At 44.8% G+C, this 23297-nt stretch overlaps 1 protein-coding gene across 2 annotated transcripts in view; it reads right to left on the bottom strand.

The window, feature by feature from the left end:
• Positions 1–22271, bottom strand: part of STUM (stum, mechanosensory transduction mediator homolog) — a 42344-nt gene extending 20073 nt beyond the window's left edge. For both annotated transcript variants that reach the window (XM_066314377.1, XM_066314378.1), the window contains exon 1: positions 22074–22271. In XM_066314377.1, the coding sequence (XP_066170474.1) occupies positions 22074–22263 (190 nt within the window). In that variant the 5' untranslated portion in view covers positions 22264–22271. The remainder of the gene's footprint in view (positions 1–22073) is intronic.
• Positions 22272–23297: the final 1026 nt, after the last annotated feature.

The raw sequence follows: 23297 nt of genomic DNA, 5'->3' as shown, positions 1-23297 counted from the left end.
TTTAAGTGGAACTTCCCACATGACCATCCCTGATCAGCACACTGGAACGTGATGGATTCTGCAGAAGAGCAGTGTGGGATGAGGAGGACAAGGATCCACACAGAGCCGAGCTGGAGCAACCCACGGCCTCCTTGGAGAGGGTGCTGGAATTCTAGAGGTGAAGCACAAAGCTCCACACATGACCAGTCCTGCTGCTGTGGACCAGCTCTGGAGTCCTCCACAGTGGTTTTGGCTCCCCTTGGAAAGGCCCCGTGCAGGCCAACAAGCAAATCTCTCCTGGCAGAGGAGAAATGAGCTGTGGTACCTTGTGCCTGACATCACCCCAGCCCAGGCTCCATAAATAGTGCGGGCTGGAGTGACCCCTGACTTTACAGATTCTGGGAATATGAGCACCAGCCAAGACAAATCCAGCCCTGATAGAACCGCTTTCTAAGAGGAAGATTTCTGAATAGGATGGAGAAAATGTGATTATTATGGAGGCCAGTGCATGTGTCAGCATCAGCAGGAATCCCGTGATGCTGTGAAGGACGACCTGAGCAATCTGCTCTACTTCAACCCACCTGGAGGAAGGAATAAGTGACCTCCAGAAGCCTCTTCCAGTCCATTCTATGGTATTTCAGTAACTTCAACAACTCTACACAAAGCTTAGCCGATCTCTCTGGTGCTTTTCCCCCAGAGTGTCCTTCTGCTACCACGTGTCTGACAGCCCTTGAAGACAGGCCTCTTCAGATTTCTCAATTTATTTCTGAAAAGCTGCTTTGGTTCTAAAATGTCAAGTGCAATTACTCTCAGAGCAATCAGAAAACTTGCCTGTGAGTTGTTGATCACACCGAAACAGGTGAGCTTCAAGTCGCTCCCCCGAGCTGTGCGTGCTCCTGTCAAACAGCTCAGGCAGCCTCTGAGGAGAGATGCTCTTGTACTAAAGGAAAACACTGCTTTGTGCAGAAGCATGGTCCTTCTTTAGAAGAAATATTTACTTGGATAAAATCATCATTTCTGCAGGGACTAGTCCTCCTCTGTCCAAGAGCGAAGCTCAAGGAAATGCCACAGCTTAGCTGAGCAGGCCACAAACACAGATGAGCACTTGTACACAGATGAGCACTTGTGTTCAAATGCCAGGCTACCCACAGTTAATGCTTCTTGGCCATCTAGATGTGTCCAGCAAGGCCTGCAGAGGCACAGCCCTGTAAATGTGCTTGTGAGATTTTATACATGGTCTTTTCATCTGAATTCCCTCTTCCTCCCATCACTTGGAGCTCTTGTGTTCCCAGGAAATAGCATTTGATTTACACGTATTTCTGTCCAAGGACAGATTTTCCCTTTACCCAATACTTTCCAATATCTGCCAACTAGCTCCTGGCCAGCACTAGATAAAAATGGATGTGTAGTTTTTTGTAGATATCACAAAGAACTGAGCACTCAACATCACAAGAAAGCACATAATGATGTTGATTAAAATACAAAAATTATACCTCTAGTGTACAATGACTCAAGGACCTCATTTTTCAGACGCTAGAGGAGATTTATATGGAGTGAGGTGTACCAGAAAAGGGGTTATACTGAGAAACTTGAAATTAACATGGTTTCATCCTGCCTCTTCCTTTTTGTTCCCTTTTTTTTCTTTTTTTTTTTTTTTTTTTTTTTTTAGTTCTGACGTGGAACAGGTTACAAAGATTTTGGGCACAATGGTAATGTGGTTCAACACTCTTATGCAGGACTGCTGGAAGCACTTACTGTCAAAAGGTGCAGCTGAGATTCAGACTTTTAAATGTCCTTTCTAGAAGTCACACTGGGGGCAGCAGACCAACCATAACACCCAACACTGATATTGCAATGCAAGATTCACAATCTAAACAAAGATGTTTCTCTGTTTCTGTAATCCTCCAGTTCGGCTAACTGGAATTCACTAGGGAAATTTTCCATTGTGATTTTTAAGCAAGGCTGTTTTTTGGGGAGTACCAGCTCTGCAGAGGAAAGGGAACTCACATTTGGCACTTGTGTGCCAGCCAGGGCCAGGCCTCAAGTGGTAGGCAGTGTTGGCATCCCACAAGACTCTCCCTGGGCTATAGAGCTCTTTCTGCAGTTCTTGCCTATCCCCAAAGCTTCTCCTCCCATATTTTCTTGGGAACTGTGCGCTGTCTCTCCCAGGAGCCCGTGGCTGCCTGGAGCAGCTCAAAAACCTTCATAACCTCTCCCTCACCAAGGACTGCCTTTTGCCATGGCTCCCCCAGCTCAGGACTCTGGAGCAAGCAGCAGGGAAACCAGAGGGATGCATTTCCTTGGAAAGAAGGAGTGGGCATAGAAGGAAAACACTTTTTCAAGAAGGCCAGGCACAACTGAGGGACCATCCGTCTAACCTTTATTCATTCCTCTGTTGTTTCACTTCTCCTTCTGCCAAAAAGTACATCTATATTGGACCCACATTCATCCCTGACATAAATCCACTGACTGCTAGTGTTACACTGGGGATTAATTTGGCTCACCAGGTCTGACCTGATCTTGGCAGCAATTCTGAAGTGCAAACTGCAGGAAGACAGTACTTTTAAATAACAGAGACAGGCCATGGCAAACAGCATATGCCTGCTGCTCAGCATGAGGCTGACAAATCCAAATAGGGCTGATATGAATAGCATGGATACATCCTTAGGCAGAATTAGGAATTGTAGAAAATTGATTCTATGCGCATACATGTAGTTTCCTAACCTTTCAGCAAGTCTGCCGAGCTGTGTGAGGACCAGGCTCTGCTCAGCAGCTGGTGTTGCTCTCCTTGCTCCCCAGCAGGTGCCTGGTGATCATGGCAGGCTCCTTGGGCTTTGCTTTGTGCCCAGAAGCTGTACAGCTGGGAGACTCACTATCCAGCTGCTGTGACTCTGCAGCTTCTAATGGCCAGCTGTGGTTTACGCTCATTATCCCACCTGGATTCACTGTATCAGCATTCACACTGCAACGTGAATTCAGTTTGTGGGGCTCCACAGTTGAATTTAACACTTTACCCCACTACAGAAAAAGGTCTCTTGCAAGTCTCCTACCTCAGCAGAGTTGTGTCGGTCACACAGCTTCCCTTGCCACTCCAGCTCCCCACACCAACTTCCTTCCTCCCTTGCTTTATCATGGAAATGTTGCAATCTTACCTAAATTTCCCTTCTTTCACAGACGAGGTTTGTGTCCTCTCTGCTGAAACAGTTCTCACCAGTGTCTGCAAAGAGTCTGGGTGAGTGTCAGGACCTGTGCTCCATGTTTCTGGTTCCTAGTCTGGCCTGCACTAGGGCTCTCTGCTCTCTGACACCTTGCCATCTGCCTCACTTCTGTCTTCTACAAGTCCTCAGCATCTCTCACTCTTTGTTGCCATCCTTCTCTTCCTCTTTCACACAGGGACTGGCTCAGCCTCTGCAATTCCCTTCCCCATTTCCTGCTCCCTCCACACCATGCCCTCTTTAAACTTCATCTGCAAACAAGTCTTTGTGTGCCATCTCCATCTCTTTGCCAATGACTGAACTCCTGCATCTCTTTAGGACATTTCTCCCACATCCTGCCCACTCCTTCTGCTCTCTCTGCTTGGATGTCCTCTCCTCTTAATGAAGATGGCAAAGTTCAATTTCTTTGCACAGTGAATGTTTCTTACTGCATCACCTTTCCATCAATTTGTCTTGCAAGGAAACAGAAAAGGAGGATAATTATGTATTTAATCCCCCCCTCTCCTTTCCCCATGCACTCAGGTCGCTCCAGCTTCTATTTATTTTTCCTCTCTCTTATAAAATTAAGTATTTTTTCCTTTGTTATATTCACCTACTCTCCAGCCAGAGTTCCTTTTCACATGGCACATCAGCTTTTCCCTCTAAGACTTTGCTTTCAGAGCTGGTGAAAACCTTTTACTGTTTTCATTTACAGATATCCTGCAACACAAATGCCCTACCTTGAATTAGGGATTTGTTCTAGATCCTGTGTGACACAAGGTAACTTGCTGTAACAATTTATTTCTGTAATTAACCAATGTCCCAATCTGTATTAGGAATCTCTACAGCCAGCATCAGTTAAACCACTGTAGTGTCATTTTATTTTTATTTATGAGTTGGATGCTTTTCTTGCACATGTAGGCACCTGCAGTTCTAACTACCAAAAAGACAGGCAGCGATACTTTCTCCTGCCCAAAATTCAGCAACCGTGCTCCTTCCCACTTCCCTCCTCAAAGCATGGGCTCCTGTGTGCTCTGAAAGCATGGACCAGTGATGTGCTGCTATACCCCTCAATGCTCTCCTCCCACTTAGGGATTCCTTACTCTTCTCTGCTAATCCCTACAGGTGTGTGAAGTGTGTTTCTACAGTCATTACGACTTCCTACACTTAAGCATTAAATTAACCCACATTTCTAGCTAAAATAATTCATTTTTCTTTTCATTTTAGTGATTAAAAGTGCAGCACTTTTTCTTCCCTCACATTTTACAGAATGAGATTTCTAGTACAGTGCTGTACAAAAGCGACAATCCGACACATCAGAGCTATTCTGCCATCTTTTATTGTGCCTGCAATGAAAAAAAAAAACCCCGTGTATTTTAAGCTGTGCTACACAGAACAATCTGATAGCAGAGGCCTGTTATTGTCATTCAAAGGAGCATTTGTTTAACCAGATGCACTCATGAGAGATTATCTGAAATTTTACAATTAGTATTTTTCAGAGAAAAGTGTCTGTTCCATGAAAAATCCAAAGACACTGATGCACAAAGACCACATCACAGAGCAGCTGCATCTTACCCCTTTTCCTGGAGATGGATGGGAACAGCACCACCACCACTCTGGGCCATCAGCCATCCACAGCAAACCACACCTCTCTATCTCAGACACAGGGAAGGAATTAAGACAGTGCAAAACTCAAAGCAGTAGGGTTTGCTGTGGGATCTCACATCCTTGATGATCCTTACACTGTGCCCTACAAATGGAACCACTATCCTACAGCAGCTCCTTGTCAGGAAATCTATAATCAGTTGGTTCACAGGACAGCAGGGCAGAAGGGAAGTTTAAGTCCAAAATGCACAGATAGAACTCCTGAATGAGAAGTCGCTGAGGGTTATGCAGACCCCATTAGCTCTTGCCCAGAAAGGGCTCCTTTTGTAGAAAAGGAACTTCAGCACACAGTAAAGGCACTGGGTGCTTGTGGCTGGGCAAAACCGGGGTCATGGGTGGGCCTGGGTGTAGGTGGAACAAACCAGCCTAAATGTGTCATTCATGAAGGGCCATGAACCACAGGGAGATGCAGTGCTCCCCTGCAAGTTCCGACTGGGCTTCCCTGCAAGAAACTAGAGGCAGGCCCAGGGCTTATTAGGAATCTTCACATTCACCTTTGCAATTTGCTCTGTACTTCCATCGCATCCGACAGAAAGCAAGACCAGAGTTGGGGTGGGAAGAGGACTGGGTGGAGTGAAAACTGTGATTAATTCCCCTCAGTACTCATTGAACTCATACTGATCAGAACACACACAGAGGAAAGATCAAAGGAAAGAACAATACAGGGGTGCAAGTGCCACTCGTGGGGTGTAGGGGCACCCGAGGACAGCAGGGACAAGGAACTCTGCTGACCTGAGATAGTCTAGAAACACGTGGTTTTATTGCAAGGGTCGTGGGTAAAGAGGGCTGCTGTCAGCCACCAGCCTCGGCTGAAGGGAAGCCCCACAGAGAGAGGGAGAGAGAAAGGGGTGTGAGGTAAGGGAGGTAAAAAAGCCAAGAGGGGTAAGAGAGGTAAGAAGAGTGCCGGGGTCAGGGCAGGAGGAGAGAGGGAGAGAGCGGGCAAGAGAAGGGGCCAAGAGGCAAGAGGAAAAAAGAGTGAGGACCTTGTTCCAACACATTGTATCTCCTTTTGTGTTAAATGTTCTGATTTACAGTGACCAACCAGCGCAAGATACAAAACCCACAAGCTTTGCATGCAACCTCTGAGAACTCCTAAATTACCATATCATCCTATATTCTAAACTCTAAAGACTACTCTTCTGATCTACTTTTTCCTTGATGCCTTGACAGGGTGGAGAGGGGCTGGATTCTTGGGTCCTTTTGTTTTCTGTCCTTCAACCAATCTCCAGTTAATCTCCATCTTCCTGCCTGCCATGCCTACATCTCAAAGCTATTCCATTTCTATTTCACTCACAGATTTTACATCTCCAGTATTTCTTACCAGACAATCATATCCACAAGCCCTTCCTGTCCCATCTTTCCCAACAGTGGGGTAGGAAATTCCCTGAATCTTAGAATACCTTGAGGAAAAAAGGATTTCTGGAGGAGTATCTGTCAGGTGCATTTGCTGACATGTTGGCTGGCTGCACAAAGCAGAACCCGTGCTGCTGTGGGAAAGTTCAGTCTCATTATTCCCAGACAAGTGACAAATCATACCAGAGGCAGGCAGAGTCTGCATCATCCATGGGATCCATGTGAAATATCCCATTTCTAGATCTGGGATTAAGGCAATACAAGTCTATTGGAAAAGTGCTTTTTATTTTCCTGTTAGTGAAAATTAACAGCTGAGCCAAACTGCTCAGCAGGAAGAGAACACAAACATAATTTTTACCCATCTCAAACATCTAGCCCTAAACTATTCATAATCCTTCAAAAACTCTTTTTAACATATGCAAGTAGCTGCATCTATTTTTCTACTTGGTTTTAAACATACTCTCTTCTCTCATAATGTCCATACTGACCAAGAGCAGCACTTCACCTAGTTCTCTTTATTTTAGCATCTCATGAGTACTGATGATACCCCAGTAGGTGTCTGTGTAATTACACATGGCAGTGCTCTTTTTCTTCTGTTGAAGAATGATAGAAGGAAGGCAGAGAAACAAAAGCATGGACCTTTGAAAACATTTAGGCACCAAATTCCTACTGAAATCAAGGAATTTCAGGCTAAATCATGCCTCAGGCCATAGTGAAAGAGTCATCAGGTTGCTCAATCAAATTCTGGCTTTCCTAGTTAAGCCTCGCTGCCCTCCATGGGTTTTGGCTATAATGAAATATATAGATTAGGATTAAAAGTATGGACCAGAAAATAAGTGCTACAGGATATTAAAGAATGTTCATCTGAAATGTCTTTCCCATGCTGTCATATTTCTTCTTGCTTAAGCAATGCTAATGACATTTTATGAGGATTTTTATGACTTGAGGAGAGCAGAACTAATCCAATGTTGTCCTATCGAGAGTTTATGCCGTGCAGCTATATTAGAACGTAATAGGCTGAAGAATTACACTGGCCAGGCAGTTCATCTCTTCTTAGTGTAGGTTATAAACTTGTATCAGAGTCAACAGAAGGAAACACGTATCTGTGCCACATCAGGTTCAGGGCAAAGTCTTTCCAGAACTCTCCTAAACTTAAACTTGGCTTTTAACCGTGGCTTTGCACTGAATTTTTGGCAGATGGGTTTCTCTGCTTTTTCTTGATGTGAGGTGCTGTCCTCTCCAGATCAAGGGACAGATGCTGTTTGTAGAATTGCTGCAATCAAGTCTCTGATGGATATTTCGGTGTCCCAGAAGTCAGAAGAGTGAGAAGGGAAACCTTTCCACATCAGCCATCACAACCAGGGATTACGGCCAGGCTCCATCCTGGCTGGCTGGGGTAAAGTGAAGAGAGGCAGTAGCCAGGTCTCCCTGGGTTCCCCTGTCAGCCCCGCTGGTAAATTCAGCAGCTCTCAATGCTACTGATACAGACATGCAAGGACTTCTCTGATGTCTTCTATCCCTTAGATAATGCATGAAGGAAAGAAAGGTTGTGAACATCCAGCACATGCCTCAAGGAAGGGATCTAAATATCACCAAGAGCAGTGCTGAGAGAACACGTGCTCAAGGTGCTCCACGGTCAGCAAAGCCCTCAGGATTTTCAGGCTGTGCAAAGGACGGATGCTATGGAAGAGCAGGACAGAAATTGGTGCTGTGCTGAGCTGAGCTGCCACACACCCACCCAACCACTCTCTCATTACCCTTCCCTTCCAAAGGGCAGAGGGGGAAAACGAGACTAAAAAAGTTTCTGGGTCAAGATAAAGAACAGCAGGATCACTTACCAATTATTGTCAAAAGTGAGACAGACTGGACTTGGGGAAAATCAATTCATTGCCAATTAAAAAAGGTTTGGATAGTAAGGAACAAAACACGATCCTTACCCCTTAATTTTCCCTCCACTCCCAGGTTCAACTTCACTCTTTCATTCCTGATTTCTCTTCCTCTGCCCCACTCTGAACAGTGCAGGATGGATGGGGAGTGACACAGGATTTGTGGCCAGCCCTTAGAAGTTCCCCTCTGACACTCCTTCCTCTTGGTGCTTTTCCCCTGTTCTGATGCCAATTATTCTACAAGGCTGCAGTCCTTTGGGGTAAATGTGCCCCAGCACGAGCTCTCCACAAGCTGCAGTTCCTGCCAGGAGTACCTGTTCCAGCATGGCTTCTCCATGAACATCTCTCTGGGATATTCTCACAGATGTGTCCCCCCCTCTCAATACCACACACTTTGGAAAAGAGCTACCAAAGAGCTGCACAGTGTAATGATGAAAATTATAGAAATTATAGGGGTTTAAGTTGAGCACTCATGAGAGAGAGAGGAGGTCTGAGCTTCAAAAATGCACAAATTCCGTGAGACACGGCAGATCTGTGTGCATTAGGAGACAGCATGGAGGTCAGAACTACTTCAGTTCCTGTAAGGACGAGATGAGATCCATAAAGATGTGTGGGCAATGCCTGAAGTGTTTTGAAACTATTGAATCAAATGCCTGATTTTGCAAACCAGATAATGGGTAGCTTTCATCTACCTAACTTTGGATATCTGCAAGGGACGTGTCTCGATCTGAGCCACTTACTCTTTGGAGGCAAAAAACCCCAAAATAAAAAGAGATGGAGGCCACCAGAGGGTGTGATTCACTTAACCCAATTTAAAGAGATGAGTCACGTGCTGGTAGTACCCAAATCCTCCCCACACATTATAAAGGCAACCAACTCAGGTTACATGGACCCCATCTAATCTGCCCAAGAAATACATTTGCCATTAATCTATTTTGATTAAATAATGCTAATAAAAAGTCTCCTGCTTCGGTGCATCAGCCAGCTAATCAACTCCTTTAGGAGGGGCTCTTCCTACAGGCCAGTAGAGTTTTCCTCTGTACATTACAGATCTTCCTCTGAAACTTCTGGGACTGGCAGTGAGTGTGAGGCACAACAGAGCCAGGACTTTGTTCTGCAGGACTCCTGTGCCCTCAGTGCAGAAAACAGCCCTGTTACTAAGGATACAGGAGGATGGCAGGACCTAAACTGTGGTTTATGGTAATGCCAATATGCCTATTTTTAAATAATATTTTTACTGCTTGTCCCTGTTGACAAAGAGAAGTAAAGAGAAGTTCTTTGTTCTGATCATTACAGTTTATCAAAATGACCTTGTTGTTGCCTGAAGGCTTTGCAGTGCTGATGAAATGCTCCAGCAACAGCAGGAACACATCTAAATTTGACGTTTCTAGCCCTTTTCATATTGCTTTTCTTCTGGAGGGTATCTTTTTCCAACATGACAGTGTTTGCAGGGTTCAGATGAGCCCTGTTGCTAAGAAACAAGTCCCAACTGTGCCTTTAAAACTCTGCCTTTAAACATACAACACAAGGAAATGTTTTTCTTTTCATTACACTGTATTGTATGTTTTTATTAGAACTTCTTTTAACTTGGATCTGACTCTTGGGGTTACACTTCTATCACAGCCTTCTGGGAGAGGACTTTTTCCCATTGTCTGTGCAGTGCCGTGGTCACCTACACAGTTGCATAAATATTATGTTTTAAAATAGTATTAGTTACTTAAAGGTGACAGTGAGGCCTCATTTTGCACACAATTGTCATGCAACCACGAAGGAATACAGAGCCTACTTACTGCAAATATTGATTAACACTAAACTACAAAGCACAATATAAACCAGTGCTCTTGCAAATGGCAAGCCTGGGCTGCAAGTGTGCTTGCCTGGCTTGGGGTTTTGGTGCGGGTTTTCTTTGTTGCCATATACTAACTGAAACATACTGAAGCCCCTCATGTGTGTGCAAGAGAGTTTGTGGCCCTCACAGGCATAAAGCAGATTGTAGAAACATGTGAGGGAGTAACCAGCACATCCAGACTAAAAACTGCTTTGTCCATCCTATCTATTTACTGTGTTTTCATTAATGCACGGCCCAGACAACACCTCTCTTCTCAACGAACACAAAGTCCAAGAGTGATGGAAGCAGGTCATTAAAAACAGCTTTCCTGGAAGAGATTAATGGGAACTAAAGTGTGGCTGCATTATTTGAGGTGCTGAATTGCAGGAAGTCTGCGTATATTCTTTCATCAGTTTTGCCACCGACTTCCTGGACAATCTGGATATTTCCTCTGGATTTTCCACTCAGATCACAGATACTCTTAAGTGTATGACATGCGTCCTCCTTCATATCATAACATTCCCTTCTGGATCATAATGGGGCTTGAGTGTAGTCCGCATCTCACAGTGATACTGCAGTAATAATGCCATGCATATCTGCACTTCAGGGTATCGTTAAGGGCTGGCTGTGATGGGTTAATGATTGGGCTCAATGATCTTAAAAGTCTTTTTCAGCCTAAATGATTTTATGAAAACACTCCTTGACTACCTACTTGGCACTTATTACACCAGTAAATAGTGAACTTCTCAGAAAATACTTAAATCACAGGAGTAAGTTATCATGTCATTTATGTATCATTCCTTTTACAAAATGTACTGAAGAACATTTACTCATGTGTGATGAAGTGTCATAAATATTTAAAACAAACCCACATTTGTAAGGGAGAAAGCAGATTAAGTTTTATGATGCAGCATAAACCAGATTTTTAGCTTTGGCTGCTGGCTAATTTGGGAAATACAATTCTCAACAAGTATCCAGCTTAGCACTGCAACTAGGGAAGAGTCTTCCCTGGTTTAAAGAGCAAAGAGTTCAGCTCTGCAATTCTTCTTCACAGTAAATAATACTTATTCACAGGAGCGATGTGAAGGGGCCAGCTCAATGCTGCTTGAGCAAAAGAGGTGAGCAGGGGTGAGACAGATAGTTCTAGAGGCTCAACACCACGTTGTTCTGTAGATTGTGAGTTCTCAGTTCAGACAAAGGAGTTAAGCTCGCAGTGGGTACATTTTATACCTGCGTTGCACTGGTTCATACGATGGGTTGGAGTTCTGAGCAGTGTGACCCGGAATCTACAGAGCAACCGGGAAGGGGACACCCTCTCTGTGCAGTTCTGCCTTGGCACTAAATGAATAAATGAGCACTGGAAGAACATCTGGGGGACTGAAAGCAGTGATGTGAGACCAGAACACAGACACACGTGTATTGTACCAAAAACACCATGTTTGAGTTACCACACAGAACAAAAATCCTTTATCCTTTGTGTCGGTACAACTAAGGGTGGACTGTCACAATTTAATCATCACAGCCTCAGCAAAAGAAGGGTTCCCTGTGTAATTGCCAAACAAGAGTGGTTCCTGGGAACTTACGCTCAGTGTAAAATCCATTCCCAGCTCCCCCACAGGCTTCTCCTAAGTGTCAGCTGCACACAGCTCAAGGAGGCAGATCCTACTTTTATCTGCACTGCCTTGAATTCACCATCCAAAGTGGGAACGCTGAGGCTCAGCTCTGAGGGAAAGGAGCATTTGCTGCTGGGCACCATTTTGTGTGAGGTGTTATCTGGGTCAGGACGGGCTGGTGCCACGGGCTGGCTGAGCCCAGAGTCCCCCATGGCTTGGTTCCAGCTCTGCCCTGCACGTGTGCAGCTGCCCACACCTCTGCTGGGTGGCTGTGAAGACACACAGATATTTGGCAGCAGTGAGCAATGTCAAGGGTTGGTTCTCCAGCACAGAAATCGGCTCCCCACCCAGAGCTGACCAAGAGAACAAGAACCAGGTTAGACTATCCCAGAAAGTCAGCTCCAAGGGGGTGTCAGGAGACTCCATTTCCACATTGTTTCTGTGGGATGTGGGGGAGGACTGAGTGAAATAAGTACTCAGATGCAAGTCGATGTATAAAATTACATTCTGACTTTTTAAAAGAGAAAACAAGCGACTGTTTTTATACTCTCAACTGACAATGATTGTAGCCCCTGTGCTCTTTTCTCTCTTTTACATGAGACAAGAAACCATCCCACCAGCTCCCCGCAGCCACAATGAAATTTCAGTAGGAGGGAAAAAAAAAATCCCGTGATGCTGAGTCTAAAATCTTGTTTTTTTAAAAAAGTTTCGTTCTTGTTTTGTAAAATCATGCTAAACCTTCCTAAACCTTCCCTGGCATTGATCAGTTTGTTGGATGCAGAGCTAAAGCAGAAAGACGTGCAGCCAAAAAAAAAAAAAAAAAAAAAAAGCATTATCAGATTTGGACTACAGACAGGAAGATTTGGCAATGCTTTCACAATTAAACAGATCAAGAGAGGTAATTTAATGGCCCAATCCAGAGAATCCCCACTCATCAAATTGTCTAACTACATTGGAAAAAGCGTTCCAAGTCTTTCAGTGGATTACTCAGTAACTAGTCCGGTGCAAATGAGTTTTGAAAGGGCTCTGATCTGTTACAATCATTTCAAAAAGACAGAAGGAGAGTCGGGAGAAATCACGCTGATCCCTCAGCCAGGGAGGGATTATCCTCTGGTTACACCTCACAAATGTCTCAGTTTTAGACCATTCCCTTGTCACCATCCAAACCCTCTGTGAACCCCTTCCCCTCAGACAGCAATTCCAGAGTGGGTTGCAGGGCAATGAGTTGCGTGTCCTTACAGTTGCTTTGTGTGTGTAGATCAAAAAAGGTCCAGCTCTACTTTTAGCCAGAATTTACTCTTCTCATTCTAGGAATCAATTTTTAGTGGAACCTTGAAGTTTCCTCACTCCACAACAGTGTTCACAAGAAGACATGAAAAAAAAAAAAAAAAAAAAAAAAAACCAAAACTCTAATACAGGGAATATAAATATGTAAAACTTGATCCAAGAGCTTTATTTTTTCTTACTATAATGAACTTGTTCTGACCACTCTCAGTGAGAGATCTGACTCTGTGGGCCTCTCTGCACTGTAATTTCTGTGGTGCCAAGTTGCCACCTCCTTTCCCCACACAGCATAGCAAATACAATGTTGGATAGTCACATCCAAAATATCATGTTTATGGAAATCAAATTGTCATGGCAACAGAAGAGGTCTTGCAAGTATTTTAAAAATAGCAGATTAACAAAACCAATTTATGAAATCTAAAATCCATTCTTTTATGAATGCTCTTGAACAGGTACAACAAATGGTTTTCTGCCTACAGGCTTTCCTTTAATGCCATGATCCCATTTCACCATAGTGGCACATGCAACAGGTATGCATGCAAAGAAATACATTTTTTAAACTTAAACCTGCAAAACTATTTCAGCTGGACAGTGTTATACTGATGTGTTCATTTAGCTTATATCAGGTAAAATATTTTCACAAAAAAACATCATAATTCATACTTCATGAAATTACTGAACTTTTTAACATAGTGAACTTGTGGCTCATTATAATCTATTTTTTCGTCCACAATAAATCTCAGTTCTTCAAAGGCTTGTTAACACTAACACTTAGTAAAAATGTACAAACACTTTTTTAAAACAACGTTCCTATTTGGTCCAATTGAATTTTTTTCCCCAACACAATCACAAGATTGATTTGACCATTTAGCCCTTTCGCATTCTTTACAAAGTTGTTTGTGTTTTAACTAAAACAAAATTATTATCCACAATCTCAAAGCATTTTTAAGTTTCGTGTGGATATTCACCAACGCTTGTGGCCAGCTGAGGGTTCAGCCCAGATAAACAACAGCCTGGTGAGAGGCTGAATGATGACCTATCATGTTTAAATTCACATTCCCAAAGATGCCTTTGATCCCCTGCACAATTCCTTGTATAAGCATTATTTCTGAAGTTGGAAATGTAGTACAGGCTGAACCCCTGCAGAGAATGCAATTATGTTTCCAAGAGTTGCCCTATTGATTGTATTCACCATTTCCTCTAACAAGATTTGACCATGATCCACTGCAGACATATCCTTTGGGTATGCTTATACTGGGATTTTTAATTTAAATTAGTGTATTGCCCATCAGTTTTCATCAACCACCTAATTTATATTTACTGTATTTCATTTCATGATGCTATGCTCAAAGACATGGATGTCCATGGTTTTCTCTAATATGGCAGAACTGTAAATTAGCTAGTAATGTATCCTCTTTTTCAAATTTAAAATCTCAGTATGATATTGCCATTTTCCAGTGCTGAAAGATCTTGACTCAGATTCTCCAAAATGAGAATTAAAAAAAAAAAAAAAAAAAAAAGGCAATTCATTCTTTCTTCCCACAGCCTCCTTGGGTTTTTTGGGGTTTTTTTTGGATGTTGTTTTTTTGTTTTTGTTTTTGGTTTTTTTTGACAGTATCATTATCTTCAAATCCTGCTCCACAGCCGTAAGAGTTACATTTTTTTCTTTTTCTGAAAGCAAAGATTCTCATCTAATCAAGAGCCTCAGGGGACAAGGTTCTAAGGAAACACCAAATATTGTGTGAGTCGGGGTTGCATTGCTAGGCCTTTTGAGGAGCTGTCAAGGAGTTGGGAGAGAAATAGTTTGGTCTGTAACTCCTTTGGAATGGAAACACTGAGTTTGAACTGCCTTTATTACAAGATCTGCATTGCTGAAGGAAGGAAGGAAGGTTGAGAGCAGCTTCCAAGTGGTAAGATGGAAAGAGAACAAACTGTAGAAATGAGTATTTTAAATCAAATATTCGAGTTCTGCTTATTTATTTCTTTCTTGACTCTACACAGAATGAAACCTAAGTTTATAACATCAGAAATCAACAAGTGAAATACAACTAGATAAAATGGCATGTGAGTTTGCTTTTTTCTCAAGTTCTTACAGTATTTGGGGGGGGGAACATCCCTAGATAACATAAATGCTCAAAACCTCTGGGAGGAGAATAGGGATTTGCTTCTTCCCTTACTGAAAAAAACTCCTTATCTTTAGCAGAACCAGGAAAACTCAGTATTCACATTCCTGCGATCTCCAAAGCAAGGTCAATGACACAAGCTCTTCTTTCTCGTGTGAGGCTAAGCCCTAAATCTGTCAGTGTTTAAACGCCATTTGGACAATGGCCTTAATAACAAGCTTTAACTTAGCCCTGAACTGGGCAGGCAACTGGACAAGATGATAACTGTAGGCCCCTTCCAAATGAAATAACCTATGCTGTTTTCTCTTCGACCAGCATCTTTGCACAGTGCTACAGCCAAGGTTGTGCTCATCCACTGTGGTGCTGCCACTGTGTCACTTTGAAGTTGTAAAGCTCTACAGTGAAGACAAGTTCTAAGACAGGAGAAAGGATGTCATATGTCAGACTGACTTTATCTTATTACAATCCTTAGGACTATTTTAGAATCCCTTTACCATCCAATTACTTGTTTCTCCACAAAATTCAAATCTGGACACAGGTTCTAAAATTCCCCTTAGTGCCAGACACTGCCAGCTGCAGGTGTGTTTGTGTTCACGGTCCTGCACACAGTTTCATGGGTAAGGAAGAGCCTGATGAACTTGGTTTCTGCTTCTTGCTCTCTCTTTATGATCCTGAACAGTTCAGAAACTCTCAAAGTACTTTTCATGGTGGAGAGATTATATGGCAGTGAGCTGCTGCGGGCACTGGTGCTTTATCAAGTTTTGTAAATCTCTCCAACACCCACTGGTTCAGAGCAGGAGAAAATTCTCTTTCTTCCTGCTATCCAGACTAGGAAAAATTCACCTATCAAAAGCACTCTCCTCATCTAAGTTACTTTTATCTTCAAATCCTTTCACTCATTTTCTCCCTTGCTGCAAGAAGTTTCAGTTCTTTTTCCTTCTCACTGAATCTCTGCAAATGTACTTCTCTCCTTCTGGACTCGATTCTCTGTTTCTCTCCATGTCATATCCTTGATCTGGAACAGCCTTCTATCCACCTTAAAATTCAGCTGCTTTACTTGGCCATTTAACAGCTCTTCTTTGCTGTCTGCTCCCACCTTCACTTTTAATCTTCAAGTACATCTGTCCAAACTGCATTAAATGGCAAACAAGATTACAAGATGCTGAGCAAACCCTGTCTCCTTATGTTCTCATTAAGTAATGAATATCTCCACAGAGCCCCTTCAACAACAGCATTGAACAAAAACCACTGAACAAAATTGTCCCTGGCCATTTCTTTTGTCTTCTATTTTGGTGGAAACAGAAGGCACGAGGGAGGCAGAGAAACTCGTTTGCATTTTAGCTGGTCTGGCATGGACAGCAATTCAAAGGCTGCAGCACTGGGCTAGTGCACAGCTTGACAGCAAAATGAACCAAAAAGTCATTTTAAATGCAAGTGGAGCTCAACAGCTGACTTCTACCAACTGCAGCAAGTGAAGGGCAAAAACTAACCAAAGGACAGAAACTGTTCTAAATATTTAGACTGTGACTTGAGGCTGTGGTGACAAAGGAGGCACCGGAGAGCTTTTGCCGTGTGTGCCCATGACTGCCTTTGGAAAGGAGGGCACAGGATGAGTATGACAGCCCGTACACATGTGACCACCACGGCTGGGTAGACAAACTCAAGGAAGGAACCCACTGTTCCATCCAGGAAGGGGAAGAAGAGGAATATATTAAGCATTCAGGCAAGTACAGGCAAAGCAGAAAGCAGCTTTCTGCCTAAAATACAGCAAAGCGTGCCATTCAATGCTGGGTTAAACTGAGGGGCCACATCAGGACCCTCAGCAGATAAAATAGCTCTTTCTTCTTTTTTTTTTTCTGATCAGATACACTAGGTGGAGTTGTCTCAATCAAGGAACTACAAAGTTGAAACACTTCAGCATTTCTTCAGATCACTAATTACCTGTGAACCTCTTTTGAGTTTTCCAGGATTGATTGTCATCCTAGGTGGTCCAGACACTTCATGGAACAAAACTATTCCAGACTACCCAGTGGTGGTAAGATTGTGGAATGACTGTTCAATACCATCTGCCAGGTAAGTTATATGATACAATTAGATTTCTCACTTAAACCTCTGTTATAAAAATGAAAGAAAATAATAATAAAAAAAAGAGGAATTTAATGGCCTTCTACATACTGAAAAGAACAAAAACCTGCAGGTGCAGAAACCTCAGATTCAGCTGTTCTTATGCCCAACTTTACCTCACTGTGAGGATAATCTACAGCTGATACCACTGGTACCAGTAATGGAGTAGTAAAACCTGGACGCACACATTTTATTGCAGGTCTCATTTCCCGCCTTGCACAAGCACAAATCACCATAAAGAACTTTGTGACCTTTTCAGTGGAGAACACAAAACCTGACAGAGTGAAGTCTACCGGCAATAGGTTTGCTTCCTTTAATTTTGCTCCCCTGAACAGCTTGTTTCTGCACACCACCAGCATCACAGGCTGAAAGGCAATGTTAGCTAAAAAACTGCAGCAGTAAAGTTCACAAACACAAATTCATAAAAACACAGTTGAATGAGGAAAACTCATTTGTTTTCTGCAAATGACCTTGTAAATCACACAGACTCATTGGTTTGCTTTAAACTCAATGTTTAAAAGAAAAGAAAATATTAAAGGATTATAAATACCAAAGGGAGTTTGAAATTTTAATGCATACATGTCTGAGAGCCCAAATTTCTTTTTTGCATTGTTTGCTTTACCATAGATAAGAAAATATGTTTTTTCCTTGAAGTTTTTTGTTTCAATAATGAAGGCAATGGATGTTTGCTTGAGGCAGCTATTTACCATTCCAACTACAAAAATAAACTGGGTACTGGTAATTGTATGCAGATCTTATCCCTTCGGCTTTCTCGAATGTTGTGTTCTATACCTCTGTTCAGCTCCTTTGAGCCTTGAGGTTCCTAATGAGAAGATGCTTGGCTTCTGTAAATAGAATATTAAAGCCACATTCAGACAGCTGAAGGTGCAGTGCTTGAACTCTATCAAGACTGAATCAACAGACGGCAGAAGACTGGTGATACGGAGCTGACACACCCGGGAACAGGAGAGCTGCGCTGTGGAGCCGTGGAAGAAAAAAGTTCAGTGGGAATCACCCGCTCTTTGTGTAGCTGCTGTGAGAGGCTGTCACTCCTGAACTCCTCCAGGGGCTATTTCGTGGCACATGGGTGGCTGCTCTCCTATCCTGCATTAACATAATTTTATGCTACGTATTTCAATTACTCCCCGCATAAAAATAGTATACACGTACGACGCGGGCTGTGATCCAAAAGTCCACCCCCTTCCTGACAGGAGGGATTAATCTTGGAGAATACCTCAGACTTTCAGACAATTTCACTCACTTCTCACATTTCCCTCAAGTTCCCCCCTCCCTTCATTTACCCCCTCCCACGCACGGCATGTCGAGAGAAGGAAGAGCAGAGAGGAAGGAGGGCAAGATTCCCATGTATCAGCTCCGGGAATGACAAGGAGCCAGATCCTCTCCCACGCTGACTGGCACACGGCAGCTCCAGGAGAACGCCGTCTGCCAGCTCAAGGGCACGGCCAGCCGCTCTCCCTGGGCCACCTGCAGCGCTACGGGCGGCGGGCGCACCGCGCTCCATCCGCGGCACGGCTGGGGACACCGCTGTCCCTGCCCGCAGCCGCATCGGCCACCCCCAGCGCTCATCACGGCACGACGGGGCCCTGACACCGCGGAGCCTGCTCCACAAACCCAAAGGCTGCGATGCCTGTGGCGGAGCTGGAGCGCCGGCAGCCGAGGCACGATGGCTTTTGCCACTCCTCCCTCTTCTTCCCTCCCTTATGAACTTGGGACACCTTCACTGCAGATCAGCCCTACAGCCCTGCTGGACGCAGATGAGAAAGACTGCCCTGGACCACGGAAAACTGATCCAGAGCATTTCCAGTGGTCGCACCTGTCACAGAGAATGTGTCATTTCAAGGCTATTCGGCAAAGCTGATCACAAGTAGATGGACTAATCAAGATTTTTTACACTGCATTTGGTCTGAATTTTAAGTTTTGGCAAGGCAAAAGTTAACATGGGTTCCCTGGGTATGAAGACATTACTACGAGCTATATCTTTTGTAGCATGTACGGAATGAGTAGTTAAAACCAAGTTTATCATCTTAAAACCTGTGGTTCCGAGTTATTACATAAAACTCCGAATATTAACCAACTGAAAATAATAAACTGACTGTAAACAAAGAGAAAGTGTTACTTCTGCTGTCCAAATAGAGTAATACTGCAAAATGTGATTAGCACAAAGGAAAAATAAACCAAATATTTAAAATTCTCATATTTCACCCTCACAGGTGACTTCCATAACAGAGGAAAGATAATTTAACAAAGAAATAAGAGGCTTTCAGATGGTGAGAGACTGCCCAAGGATTTGGAAGCCCGCATCAGAGTGCAATATCTATTCGGATATCACTGCTCTGTGGTGTGGGGCACTAATGAAAAACTCAGATGCACCACTCTCCAAACAGTGGAAAATTTGATTTATTTAATGTTGCCCATTTTCTTGTCTACTCCAGTGGTCTCTGACCCTTCTTTGCAATTGCACTGCAGGGTCTACACACAAATGACAACCACACGCAAAACAGATGAGGGATGAATTTAGGGACTGAGAAATAGAGGACTTCCATTAACACCTAAACACAGTCACACTCTCCAACTGAGCAGGCAGAAATGCACAGGGAGCCTGTGAAACATCATTTTAATGTGTTATCAATCTGGACTACAAGAATTGATGGGAATTTTGGCATTTACTTCACAGGGAACAGGCTCATATCCTTGATGTGAATACTTCACACCACTGCAAATTTTATCTTTTTTGCAAGTGTTGCTCATCTCATTGAGATGGCTGGAGCACAACCGTGACACAAAATCTCTTTTTACCTTGAACATTCCTGCCTGTAGATTCACGACCCTCCTGTTTCCCCTCGTGTGTGGGCTATGTGATACATGACAGGATACGGCTGAGATTGTAAATAGCTGTATTCTAGTCAGGTGTGTCATCTCAGACTGAGTTTTCTCTCAAAATGTATGTGGTATTAGCAGCTTCATTAACAGAATGGTTCATTTATGTACAAACTAAGTGCCATGCTTTGCATACTGAGCTCGGGATGTATCTCCAAGACACTGCAATTCTCCAGGCTGTGGGGATGCCACAGGGAAGGATTCCTTTTCATTTGTAGTTTGTTTGGTTTGCTATTTTTGTAACAGGGTACCAGGAGAAACAGTGTCACAGCCAGCCAGGTCATACTGCTGAAATCAGTGCATCAAAGGAAAAACAAATTTTTAAAAATCTCTGCCTGTTTAAAAAACCAAATAGAATTAAAAATAGATTTTTAAAACCATTCCGTGCTGGTCCAGCCTGTCAGTGGTTACACAACCAACATAGCCTTCAAGCAGCACGGGCTGGGAGCCCTGAACACTCACCTTCAGGAAGGCAGCACTGTCTGCTGCCCTGCCTTGGGCACCTTCTGCATCAGGGAAGGCACAGCTCTGGCTGCCCCCAGCAGACCCACAGCAGCACCCAGGAGGAACTCTGGGCAGAGAACCACACTTCAGGCCTATTCCAACATGAGAATGGCTGATGGGGATCTGCCCTGCTGGGATGAAAGAAGGACACTGAGGGTCTTCTAGGGTGCTTTGTGAAGTGTCAGATAATTTGGGTAAGGAAAAGGGCATGGTAAGTCAGGATTTTTCCTGTACCTCTACAGGGAAGGTGTGTTGTCTTCAATGCCAACAGAGAACAATACTCGCTTTGAAAACTCTGGTTCTGAACTTCTCTCTCCGAAGTGGGAAACTAAGCTCCAGGAAACCTAAAGCCCCTTGACAGAATTCAACTCCAGAGTTTGTCTTAGATTCATCACTTGAGGTTCTTCAGGTGGCTGCACACAAGGGATGTGAAAACAACACACCCGAGCACAATGGATTGCATCTGGAAGCACACAACATACCAGTCCTTCCACAGGAAAACGCAGAGGTATTGCAAAAGGTGCAAGTTTTCCTCTGGAAAATATCCACAGGTTCAGAGCAAGCATGCCGGAATAGCAATTGCTCCTACATGTTACACACACTATCCCACCCATACTTTGCTAGTACTTCAATCAGAACTTGAAGAATTTCAGATTTGTCAAAGAATTAAGCAACCTGAAGTAATTAAAGGCAGGCAGTAGCTCTTTAAAAGCAGGGCTAGGTGGAGGATACTCCCATATCACAAGGAAAGCTTCTGTGGTGGCCACAGTAACAGAAACAGCAGCCAGAGATGGACTATGAGAGAATTGAGGTATGCGTTAATGAGTTATGGATTATTTTGTCTGGGTTTGGTTTGTTTTTGGTTTTTTATTGATGTGATTATTTTGCTTTCAGCTACAATGTTTGTATTTAGCCTTGTATTCCGGGGGCTTTTGTAGTGCTCAAACTCTTAAGCTCCTCTGCAGTAAGCAATTCCTAATTCAAGTGGAGGAAAGGAAATAAGAAAGGATACAGCCGTATCTTAGGGACCTGAGCACACTAGAGACTTTATGTTGAGAAACGGTGAATCTCCAGTTTCTCCGGACAACGATTCAAACATTTTCCAGGGTTCTCATTAGAAAACCCGGGACGGTGGGCTCTGAAAGCTCGTCTCTAGCTAGCGAGTGATGCGGTCACCGTGAGCTTTGTTCCCTGCCTGAAATCACAGTTCGCGAGAGCCCCAAGAGCCGAATCCCCTCTACACGGCGCGATCCCCGCCCGGCGAGAACGGAGGGGTAGGAAGGCGCGGGGGATGCTCCGTGCCCGGGGACTGGCCGTGCCCGCCGAGCGGCGGAGCGGCGTCAGGCGGCTGCCACCGAGGGAACCGCGACCCTCGCCCGCCCCACTCGGTGCATCCCTGGGGACCCCGGCGGGCGCTGCCCCGGCCCCCGGCCTTTGCGAAACTTTGCGGAGGAGCTCCTGCCTCCCTCCGTTCCTCCATCCCCGCCCGCGGCGCCGTCGGGGAAAGTTGCCGCCGCCCCGGCGGGTCCGGCAGCCCGGGCGGCCCGGTGGGGGCAAAGCAGCCGCAGGTGGGACCCCGAGCCCCGGCCGCGTTCCCTCGCTCCCTCCCGCGGCATCCTTACCCAGCCCCGGCACGAAAGTGTTGAGGAAGAGGCAGATGACGGCCACGGGGAAGGGCATGTAGGGGATGGCGGCGCGCAGGGGGCCCTTCTTCTCCCGGACCTGCACCACCACCCCGCTGGAAGGGGCCGCGCCGCCCCGGCCGGGCTCGGCGGCCGCCGCGCTCTCGCCGTCTTTGGGCGAGGGCTCCATGGCCGGCGCGGCCGTGCCCCGGCGGGATCGCAGCTCCCGCCGCCGAGCGCGCTCCCGCCGCCGGGCGCGGCCCCGCCTGCGCGCCCCCCGCGCGGACCCCTCCCCGCCCTCCGCCCGCCCCTCGCGGGGCTGGATCCCGCCCGCAGCCCGGCTCGTTCCCGAGCGCCCCGCCGCTCCGCAGGGCGCTCCCTGCGCCCCTCGCCTCGTCCCGCCGGGCCGGGCGGACACAGGGCAGGGCGCTGTCCCGGGCCCCGCTGCCGTGGGGAAAGAGCTCCGTGTGAGGAAGCGCACAAGCGGCGGAGGATCGTGCCCCGCGCGCCCTTAAAACCAGAAGGTGTGAGAAAAGGTGTAAATTAAACCCACACGCGTTTATTGTTAGCAAATCCCTGCGGTAAGGAGGAGGGAGGAGGGGAGACCCAAGAATTGGAAGGCAAAGAAAACTGTCCCTGGAGAGCTAAGCGCAGCTTGGTGTGAAAATGTGTCTTCGTTCCTCGGTGCCAAGAGACGAAACATGGCTTTGTAGGGCCGGCAATTGTTGTTCGGAACAGAATACAGTGGGTGAAATGGGAACAGAACTTGAGCGTGTCTAGGTGAAAAAAACCCACAATAATTGTCCCTGCAGATGGGATTCGGCAGAGAAAACGGGGGAAATATTAAAGGCATTAATCCTGATATGAAATGTAAGTGTGACACATATACAGGATCTTTCCATGAGAGAGAGGATAGTCTGGGTCCTATTGTGCATTTTGAAGCTACGGTTTTGCCAAAAATCTCCTGCTAGGAATTTAGATTCCAAGAGAAACCTTGAACTACTTTATTTATGCCACTCGAATACCACCCGACAAATGCGTTATTCAACAGTTTAATTGATTAGAGCACAAATTAGCACAACGAAAATCTTGGGTAAACTAAATGAGGGAAATGCAGAATCTGCTTCCTAGGTTACAATATTTTATTTTTCTACTAACTGGGCTTGAAACCACGAAAACATAGACAACCCATGTAAATTCTCTCATCTTAAACAACAGCTTTTC

Source organism: Sylvia atricapilla, chromosome 3 (assembly GCF_009819655.1).
Source record: "Sylvia atricapilla isolate bSylAtr1 chromosome 3, bSylAtr1.pri, whole genome shotgun sequence".
In the NCBI taxonomy this organism is placed as follows: domain Eukaryota; kingdom Metazoa; phylum Chordata; class Aves; order Passeriformes; family Sylviidae; genus Sylvia; species Sylvia atricapilla.
This window is presented reverse-complemented; position numbering and strand designations above follow the sequence as displayed.